Genomic DNA, 9,883 nt, shown 5'->3' with positions numbered 1-9,883 from the left:
GAAAGGCCTTCTCCAGCTCTGAGAAGACTGTTGAGTGTACGAGGGAGACATGAGAAACCCACTCACGTCTAGTTGATGAGCCAGTGAGTTTATTGCGGTTACATACTGGAGCATGGGTGACTCTCACTATGTCACCAAAAAGCCCACCACAGTATAGGTGACAGCTCATGAGTGCTGATCCTGGGAGCTTCTTTCCCAACCTTACTTAAGAGTCCCCTCTCGGGGCTGGAGATATGCCTCAGTGGTTAAGAGCACTGACTGCTCTTCCAGAGGTCCTGAGTTCAATTCCCAGCAACCACATGGTGGCTCACAACCATCCATAATGAGATCTGATGACCTCTTCTGGGGTGTCTGAAGACAGCTACAGTGTACTCATATTAAATAAATAAATAAATCTTAAAAAAAAAAAAAAGAGTCTCCTCTCAGCTGGGCTGGGTATGGTGGCGGTACACCACTTGGGAGGCAGAGGCAGGCAGATTTCTGAGTTCGATTTCTGAGTTTGAGGCCAGCCTGGTCTACAGCGTGAGTTCCAGACAGAGAAACCCTGTCTCACAAACAAACAAACAAAAATCTCTCTCCTAGCACTTGGTACCTGGTTATATAGCATGTGGGAAGAGCACATTTGAATCTTGAGGCTTTGCTGAGCTTCACAAGTTTCAAATCGCCTTCCTGAGTCTTAAGAGCTTCCCTCCTTCAGAAGGAAATGTATCTGCTGGTACCAGGCTTGTGGCCGCAAAGGTGAGTGCGGATCTGGGAAGAGAGTTAAGGCCTGGAGTTGTACAGAGAGAGAGAGAGAGAGAGAGAGAGAGAGAGTGTCTTGGAGCTGAGACAAAAGGATGGACCATCCAGAGACCTAACCAGTACCCCCAGAGCTCATGTCTCTAGCTGCAGATGTAGGAGAAGATGGCCTAGTCAGCCATCATTGGGAAGAGAGGCCCCTTGGTCTTGCAAACTTTATATGCCCCAGTACAGGGGAATGCCAGGGCCAAGAAGTGGGAGTGGGTGGGAAGGGGAGCAGGGCGGGGCGGGGGGGGGGGAGTATAGGGGACTTTCGGGATAGCATTTGAAATATAAATGAAGAAAATATCTAATAAAAAAATTGAGGGGCTGGTGAGCTGGCTCAGTGGTTAAGAGTGCCGACTGCTCTTCCAAAGGTCCTGAGTTCAAATCCCAGCAACCACATGGTGGCTCACAACCATCCATAACGAAATCTGATGCTCTCTTCTGGAGTGTCTGAAGACACACTACAGTGTACTTACATATAATAAATAAATAAATATTTTTTTAAAAATTGAAAAAAAATAGCTAATGTTGCCGGGCATGGTGGCACATGCCAGAGGCAGGCAGATTTCTGAGTTCGAGGCCAGCCTGGTCTACAAAGTGAGTTCCAGGACAGCCAGGGCTACACAGAGAAACCCTGTCTCGAAAAACCAAAACAAACAAACAAACCAACAAAAAGATAGCTAATGTTAAAGAAGGAAAGAAAGAAGGAAAGGAAGAAAGGGTTGCTTCCTAGCTAAACTTGTCCCTTCCCACTCACATAATGCCTGACCCACCCTTAGTGACCTTTCCCTCCAAGGCCACTGTGGCCTGACTCAGATGGCCTACAGCATACTGTTTAATCATTCATACATGGTAGGAAGGCAGGACAGGATCCTGGGAGCTCATGCTAGTTTGGTTGTTTTGTTTTGTTTTGTTTTGAGACAGGGTTTCTCATTGGAATCAACCCTGGCTGTCCTGGACTAGATTTGTAGATCAGGCTGGCCTTGAACTCACAGAAATCTGCCTCTGCCTCTGCCTCTTGAGTGCTGGGAGTAAAGGCGTGCGTGCGCCACCACTCCCCAGCAAGGGGCAGGAAGGATCAGTTGGGTCAGAATGAAGCACAGTAAGGGACGGAAGCATCTAAGGTCCTGTGTGGAAAGCATGCATACCACACACTGACAGGAGCTCCCTTGTGACAGGTCCCTTACAAATAATATGCAACCCTAGCTAGCTACTATTAAAGGCCTAAAGCCCAGTCTCATACAAACTCACCAATGGACAAACTCAGTCTTTGCTTAGATAATCATTGGCCAGAACTAGAGGGCAAGACATTCATTCAATAGCTGTAGCAGAAGCCCAGGGTTGGGTTCGGGAAGCCCTAAGAAGGGTTTTCAGGTGACCTTGTTCTGAGGTTGGGGCATGGGCAGGTGAGGCCAGGGGGATGGGGTGGGGACAGAGGTGGGAGTCTAGTGATCTCTATGGAGTAGGAAACTGAGGAGGTGGAAAGACGTGTTGGAGGGGCAGATAGCCTGTTGGGGGTTGGGCTCAACAGTGAAGTCTTCCCAGGTGGAGTGCTCCTGTGAGGATGGAGCCTTGGTAGAATGTCAGTTGGGCAGCCTGACGTCTGAGGGAGTGAGGGATATGGGAGATCACAGCTAGAACCATAAGAGAGATGTCCTGGGTGGAGCCTCCAGGCCCTGACTATGCCCTTTTCAGAGGAAGACACGGGGGATCTGAACACAGAGGAGTTGGTATGAAAATGAAGCAGAGATGGAGTCACAGTCAAGTGGCCAAGACAGTAATCCAACACCTTTGTTTTGGACTTCTGGTCTCCAGAAGTGTAACAAAACAAACTTGTTTTCTATTACCAAGCTTTGGGTTAATTTGTTACAGTAGCCACAGAAGGCACAGAGAGGCAACAAGGGCAACAGTAAGGACTGGGGAGAAATCTCAGGGGCACTGGACTCAGTGACCATAAACATGTGGGACTGGGCTAAGGAAAAGAATGTGAGTCTTGCTCAGTTCAGGCTGTGTGAGACAAAGACACCAGTGCCTCTAAGGGAGAAATATAGCGAGGCTGGACGCTCACTCATCAAGTATTGCCTCTAAGCTAACCCCAGAGAGAGAAGCCAGGACAGAGGCCAAAGCTAGGAGAGTGTGGAAGGACCAGAGTAACTTAGGTTTCTAACACAACACAAAATCTAAGACCTGGGGCTCTCAAGGGCCCTGATAATTTGGTAATAAAGATAAACTCATTTGGAAAAGCCAAAATCAGCTCCAGGAGCCTGCATTTCTGACTTTAACAGGAACCCAACCTCAACAACTGCTTGCCATGGCTGAAGAGTCCATCTTATAGGGTTCAGACAATGGCCAGCATCCAGCGCTCAGGATCTCCAGGAAGCAGGTGCTCACACAGGCCAACTGCAAGCAAAGCCTCCTCCATCTGATGGCCTCTGACCTCTGACCTCAGTACTTAGGGAAAGTGTTGGTACATCCAGAGCATACCCACAGGAGGGGATTAACCAGAGGCCAAGACCCCTTAAACGTTTTGTTGAGCACTGTTCTCTAATGCAGCCTCCCTGTGGGGAAGGGGAAGCAGGATCAATCTAGGGCTGTCATCAGTCTCCCTACTTCCTGTTTTTTTGTTTGTTTATTTTTCAGACAGGGTTTCTCCGTGTGCTGAGACTAAATGTGTGCATGCTACGAGATGCTTTAGGGATTAATTTCGGCCGGGGCATGGTGTCGCACACCTTTAATCCCAGCACTCAGGAGGCAGAGGCAGGCTGAGTTTGAGGCCAGCCTGGTCTACAAAGTGAGCTCCAGGACAGCGAGGGCTATACAGAGAAACCCTGTCTCAAAAAACCAAAAAAAAAGAATTAATTTTGATTCTTTGTTTTGTTTTGTTTGTTTTTGTTTTCCAGACAGTTTCTCTCACTGTGGACCAGCCTCTGACTCTCCAGTACCACTACCAACAGGACCCAGTTGAAATTTAAGTAGCTCCTTGGCTGTCCCAGGCCCTCTTCCAGGGGCTCTCCTTGAGACAGGGCGTGTTTAGAACAGTGTTGCACTTTGATGGAGAGGAAGAATCATCCACGACCTCTCCTGAACTTGGATATATGGAAGATGCTCACACCCCCAGCTCCTCTGCCCAAAATCCCACGAGTAATCTATGGGAAAAGCAAGCCAGGTATGCAGGGGCTGAGGCCGTAAAAGGGAGAGCCTGACTCAGGTCCAGTCAAGGTCACTACCAATGTCAGACATCCATAACCATCTGTCAGGGGCTCCTCAGAGTGGGTGAGGGGTTGGACTTCAGGACTCTTCCCGAGTCTGGACTGACAACTTTTTAGAGGCATTTCTAGAGTGGTCACCCTATATCTCATCCTTGGGCCATGTCACTCACATAGTTTAACAGTTTGACTACACTCACACCCCTGGTCACTCCGGCTGAAGAGACACCTCAAACACAGCCCCAAGCAGGAGCCATGTTTAACCCTGAGCTCCATGATGTAGTATGGGGCAGAGTAGCCCACAACCTTTGAACTGTTGGCAATCAAGCGTGAACGTCTCGGACATTTTCTAAAATCCAGCCCCTGTGAGAAATGAACTGCTTCAAACCACGCAAAGGTGAGAATCAGAGAAGTACCCTTGTCCGTGCACTTGTCGCTTCGAATTTCATTTCAATAGTCACTGACCGCCTCCTGCTATCTATCCGTGGACCTCGAGCTAATGCCAGCCGTCTCAGCGTCACACAAAGCTCATCTGAGCCCCAATTTTGCAAGACCCGAGGATTCCTGTATCTGGGTTCCCCAAGCTCCATTCGGTTACCGCCCACGCCCACAAGACTTGGCCTGTTGAACCTCAGGACCTGAGCGCGACCTCAGGCTTCCAAGAGATCGCGACCGTTATGGTTTCCATGGCGCAGAACCAAATCCTGTCTATAAATCTCACGGCACCCACATTTTCTCCTTTCCCTTGGACGACAGCAACAACACTTTGGGATCTGGTGGGATATGTTGTCCTGCAAACGCTTGCCAATAGAGAACCAGAGCGCAATAGAAAAGACACGGGCATAATGCTGTTACAGTAACATGTTTGCGTCACAATTCCTATGCCCTACGGACTGCAGCTTTGCTCAACAGCGCCGCTGGTGTAGTGGTATCATGCAAGATTCCCATTCTTGCGACCCGGGTTCGATTCCCGGGCGGCGCACGTTCTTTTTGTTTTCCCGTTCATCTCTGAACAGGAAGGATGTCTTGCAATTTTAAACACCATTCCTAAAAAGGTGAGGCGCAAACGCAACAAATGAACTTTTAAAGAGACAAACACGCTGAAAATAAGGTACTACAGCTGAAAGACTCCAGGAAACCACAGCCTCTACTCGAGCCTTGTTCCTTGTCCGAAGTCATCGCTAAATCCCGACCGCTGGAATCAGTTTCCCGCAGATGCAAACCCTTTTAGGAGTTGAGAGGCCTCCTAACAGTTATACTGCTGCAAGCGGCTGGCCCTTTCGACCACAACTCCCGTAGTGCCCCGCGCAGGAGCTGGTCCACAGCTCCCGTCGTGCCCCGCGCGCATTCTGGCTGGGGCTGGCCGCACCGCTGCGATGATGTTGGCTGCGGCTGCTGAGCGAAACAAGGAGCCCATCTTGTCCGTACTCCGCCAGTATGTGGATCCTGCCCAGCGCTGTGTTCGCGTGCTCGAGGTGGCCTCGGGCTCCGGACAGCACGCGGCACACTTTGCACAGGCCTTCCCGAATGCCGAGTGGCAGCCGTCGGACGTGGACCAACGCTGCCTGGACAGGTGCGGCGGCGCGGTGTCTTTCCCTTGCGGCCGCTTGGGGCTGAGTGGACGGCGGGGCTGGCAGACCGGAAATCAGGACAGGTCTAGGTCTGGGTGCCGGACTGAGGTAGTAGAAGCAATGGGCTGTAGGGTCGACAAAGCTACCCGCTTGCTGCTCCTCAGGACTTAGCTGTTCCCCTACAATCCCGATCACTGAGGGCCTCGTCGGCCCTTGCCCATGCGCTGCTGCTCTCCACAGCATTGCCGCCACTACCCAAGCCCAAGGGTTGTCCAATGTGAAGGCTCCGCTGTACCTGGACGTGACCTGGGAGTGGGAGCAATGGGGTGGCATCCCACCGCGATCGCTGGACCTGTTGCTCTGCATCAATATGATCCACATCAGCCCCCTGAACTGCACAGAGGTGGGGACCACTGTGAAGCCCAGCTTTCACGTTGCAAAGAGGAAAGCATGAGTCTCCAGCTCCCAGCTTACTGTGCCCTATTTGCCTTCCTCAACAGGGGCTCTTCAGAGCAGCAGGGCACCTGCTCAAAACCAAGGCTGTGCTGATCACCTACGGGGTGAGTGACCCTACCTTAAGACACCCCTATCAGCCTTGGGTGTTTCCCCACTCTTGAAGCCCAGGGCCCGGGACCTAGCCCTTTTCCTTCTTGAGTGCAGAAAAAAGTTATTCTTTCTATACTCCTATGGAAAGAACTCCATCCTATCCTGCAAACCAGCTGTGTGGGAACGACTGACTTTGGGCCTATGTATTGTGTCTTGTTCTCACAGCCCTATGCCGTCAATGGGAAGATCTCTCCCCAGAGCAACGTGGACTTTGACCTGACCCTCAGATGCAGGTCAGATCTGGCTAGGAGGTAGCTTGGCTCAGAGAGAGGGTAGGCGGGATCATACCCTCAAATATGCAATCGCCTTCTACCTTCCTCCCCAACTGCAGGAACCCAGAGTGGGGGCTTCGTGACACAGTCCTTCTGGAGGAACTAGGCCAGGCCAGTGGCTTGGTCCTGGAGAGGATGGTAGGCAGGGTGATGTGGGGGTGGGGAGCCTCCCTGTGATTAAGAGTCACTCACAGCAGCCGTCGCGTGGTGGTTGTTCCCAGCACTTTGGAGGCAGAGTGAGTTCCAGGACAGCCAAGGCTACACAGAGAAACCCTGTCTCAAAAAAAAACCAAAAAAAAAAAAAAAGAGTCACTCAGCAAAGTGTTTTTCCAGGTGGACATGCCAGCCAACAACAAGTGCCTGATTTTCCGGAAAGAATAGCATCTCTGTCAAAAGTTGTCACGGTACAAGCTGGACCTCAGCCCCTCCCTCAGTCCTTGGGATAAATTAGCCCCTCCTGGTCTGGTGGCCACAGGGTTATAGAGAACCTGGTCTGAATGGGCCTTAAAATAAAGCCTTTCCAGCCCACTGTGGGCTATCTATACCACATTGCTTGCTGGGAATACCTGGGAGAGGGCAAAACGGGTCCGGTCTGGGAGATGATTAGGGCTTGGGGTAGGTGTAGCTGAAGCAGGACTGAGCTGGCTTTCTCCTATGTGCCCGGGGAGAAGCTTGCATGTCTTTTTTTTTTTTTTTTTTTTTTTTTTGGTTTTTCGAGACAGGGTTTCTCTGTATAGCCCTGGCTGTCCTGGAACTCACTTTGTAGACCAGGCTGGCCTCGAACTCAGAAATCCGCCTGCCTCTGCCTCCCAAGTGCTGGGATTAAAGGCGTGCGCCATCACCGCCCGGCGCTTGCATGTCTATATGAGGGCTCCCAAGAGTGAGTTGGTGCTACTTGGTGACCTCAACTAAGAACTGGTGCTCCATCTACTCGCAGAATTCCAACTGAATAGATAGTGCTGGTGGGGGTGGGGGTGGGGGGCGCTGCAGCTAGAAGGGAAGCAGAGGCTATGACTCCCACAGGCAAGGACATTTATTCAGCAGGAAGGAGGGCAGGGATGGGATTGTGCATAAAGCTAGTCTTGGAAGCGGTTGAGCAGTTCACAAGCCTTCTTCTCAAGCAGTTCCACAATCTTCTTGACTCGCTTCTCGCTGGCGGCACGGACATAGCTGTTGGCGTCCAACACAGCCACACCTTCACGAACCTCACCCATGATGACCAGTGGCCCATCGACAGCTGTCACGTTGGGGCATGGGCAGGCCCAGTCCATGCCACTCAATGTCACCTCCAGGTATTTGGTGCCCAAGAACTTGAGGCCCATCTTGTCGTCCTTTAGCACATCATCCAAGGCCACACGAGCTATGCCGCCTGCAGCCTCAGGCTCCTCCAGGACCTCTGTGAGTCTCCCCACGATGGCAAAGTCACTGCGGCACAAGCTCAGAGCCAGCTTGCTCTTGAGGCGGCAGGCACGACAGGGTGGTGTGCGTGGTACAGGGCAAGCATCCTCACAGCTCTCCCGGGTCTCAAAGTTATTGCTATTTCCTTCACAGCCACTGTATACAAAGGGGTGGCACTGCTGTAGCAGTGGGCTGTAGGCCCAGCGTGGCTCCCAGCCCTGGCAGGGCCCCTGAACTGCAGGCAGTGCACAGACATCCCCGGGGCCACGAACGCAGGCCTGCTGGCATGCCTCATAGGTCTCAAAGCCCCGGGCAGCCCCATCACATCTGAGGGCTGGGAATGTCATGCAGCTGCCTCTCTCTGGGTCAAAGCGCCAAAGGACATGATGGGGAGTAGGTGGCCCAACACAGGCTTGTGTGTCGGCCTGGCACTCAGCCAAGGCTGGGATACCTGGGTCCCTGTCCTGAGTAGTTGCCCGCTGTAAAACGGAAAGGGGAAAGTCGGCCCGCAGCAGGCCAGCAGCATTTCGTGCAGTGCAGGTATACAAGCCTGCATCCTCCAGCTGAGCATTGTAGAGGACTAGCTGTCCAATACTGGTGACAACCACGTTGCCATACATTTGGTCAGGGCGCATGATCAGGTTCTCCCGCTGATGGCTCTGCTTCTCCCAGGTCACAGCAGGTAGTGGACGGCCACTAACATCACAGTGGAGGCTGGCTGTCCCCCCAACATGCACTGCCTGTGGTGAGGGGCTATTGTACAGGGCAGGTGGCATGGGAGCAGCCCCAGGGGTTGGGCGAGCAGTGGTCTCAGGTGGTCCTGGGCTGCTGGGTGGCCAGCTGAGAATGTGTTTACAGGGTACAACGTGCAGGTGGAGACCCCGCAGGCAGGCTTCTGCGTCCATGTAGCAGCGGTTGTAATAGGTAAGGCCATCAGAAGCACATGTGAAGCTGGGTTCTTTTTCACAGCGGTCACGGCAGCGACAAATTGGCTGCCCATCCCAGATGTCACAGTCAGAACCCTGTTGTGGGCATTGGAAGCCTTCACAGGAGGCTGCTGTCTCAGGTACAGCTGGGCCACCACTGGGAAAGCGGGCAGCCACGCAGCTCTGCAGCCCACACACATTGGTGCAGCACTTCTCGGATGCCGCACAGTCCTGAGGGACAGGGACAGTTTAGTGGAGCCCTGACCCCCTACCCAGCCTTGCCTATGCACAACCCTGCCTCTCTATCCTGGGAGAGGTAGCTGCCTCTTTCAAAGTTTCCTCCCCTGTGAAAAATTGTGGCTGTGCATTTTGAACAGTAGGAGTACTAAGGTCACACAGTCACCTTATTCAACCCCAGTCACCTTAGTCAACCCCGCTGAATCCTCAAGGCCCCGGTGCAGCCCTCATTAGCATTCCTACTGAGTAGGTGGAACAGTGTGCAGGCAGATGCTCTGCCATCAGAGGGCGCACCACCTTGGGAGCTCTTTGTCCCCTTCCCAGTCTGGGATATGAGGAAAGGACTACAGACAGGCAGGGCTGGGAAGGTGATGCCATTTGCAGGGGTAGGTCAGAGGCCTGGGCCCACATGACTTAAGAAAAAAAGTGGTGCTCAGGCAGGTGAGAGACAGGATTGGTGAGGTTGCAGTCAGTCCGGGAATTGGAGATGTTCTTGTTCTTCAGAGGACAAAAAGGTAGGGGTATCCTTTGAGCCCCATGTACATACAGGTCATGGCCACAAATCCAGGTAAATTGAGTGTGGAGGAACCCTGGAGGAAGCAGACTCCTAGGGGTGGGGTCTACTACCCCCACTGAGGAAAGAGCTAGGGTGGGGCCCAGGATCCCATGAGATGCCAGTGCTCACCTGGTCCCCGGTACACTCACGCTCACAGGTGCTCTGGGCGTCGACCCACAGGTGGGGGCTGAGCTCGTTGGGGCACATGCCAGGATGGCTTCCAGGCTCTGGCAGCAGGTTGGTCTCCGAGGTCAGATGGATGAGCACGAAGACAAAGAGCAGAGGCAGGAGTAGCTGTGGGGCAGGCATGGGGACCACAGGGCCAGGG

At 52.7% G+C, this 9,883-nt stretch overlaps 2 protein-coding genes and 1 non-coding gene across 3 annotated transcripts; 2 read left to right on the top strand and 1 right to left on the bottom strand.

Moving 5' to 3' along the window:
- Positions 1-4,900: 4,900 nt before the first annotated feature.
- Positions 4,901-4,971, top strand: Trnag-ccc (transfer RNA glycine (anticodon CCC)). Its single transcript has one exon. It is a non-coding gene; the product is annotated as a tRNA-Gly (tRNA).
- A 74-nt stretch (positions 4,972-5,045) lies between these two features.
- Mettl26 (methyltransferase like 26) lies at positions 5,046-6,982 on the top strand. The gene is made up of 6 exons (XM_021186082.3): positions 5,046-5,562; positions 5,801-5,963; positions 6,061-6,120; positions 6,332-6,399; positions 6,498-6,576; positions 6,772-6,982. Exons 1-6 carry the CDS (start codon positions 5,366-5,368, stop codon positions 6,817-6,819), a joined length of 615 nt encoding a protein of 204 aa, XP_021041741.1. The 5' UTR covers positions 5,046-5,365; the 3' UTR covers positions 6,820-6,982.
- A 513-nt stretch (positions 6,983-7,495) lies between these two features.
- Positions 7,496-9,864, bottom strand: Wfikkn1 (WAP, follistatin/kazal, immunoglobulin, kunitz and netrin domain containing 1). The gene is made up of 2 exons (XM_021186078.3): positions 9,685-9,864; positions 7,496-8,993 (listed from the first exon to the last, which is right to left on the bottom strand). The coding sequence occupies exons 1-2, from the start codon at positions 9,862-9,864 to the stop codon at positions 7,515-7,517; spliced, it is 1,659 nt and encodes a 552-aa protein (XP_021041737.1). The 3' UTR covers positions 7,496-7,514.
- Positions 9,865-9,883: the final 19 nt, after the last annotated feature.

This window comes from Mus caroli, unplaced genomic scaffold (assembly GCF_978045245.1).
Source record: "Mus caroli unplaced genomic scaffold, Mus_caroli_1 scaffold_18, whole genome shotgun sequence".
NCBI classification, from domain to species: Eukaryota; Metazoa; Chordata; class Mammalia; order Rodentia; family Muridae; genus Mus; species Mus caroli.
The sequence above is the reverse complement of the archived record's forward strand: the minus strand, read 5'-3'. Positions and strand labels throughout refer to the sequence as shown.

Bases quoted from the DNA above. Each gene is read 5' to 3' on its own strand.
- Mettl26 (XM_021186082.3), top strand. From the start codon at position 5,366: ATGATGTTGGCTGCGGCTGCTGAGCGAAACAAGGAGCCCATCTTGTCC. The intron at 5,964-6,060 runs GTGGGGACCACT...CTTCCTCAACAG, and splicing joins GCCCCCTGAACTGCACAGAG to GGGCTCTTCAGAGCAGCAGG. The intron at 6,577-6,771 runs GTAGGCAGGGTG...GTGTTTTTCCAG, and splicing joins GCTTGGTCCTGGAGAGGATG to GTGGACATGCCAGCCAACAA.
- Wfikkn1 (XM_021186078.3), bottom strand. From the start codon at position 9,864: ATGCCTGCCCCACAGCTACTCCTGCCTCTGCTCTTTGTCTTCGTGCTC. The intron at 8,994-9,684 runs GTGAGCACTGGC...CCTGTCCCTCAG, and splicing joins GTGAGTGTACCGGGGACCAG to GACTGTGCGGCATCCGAGAA.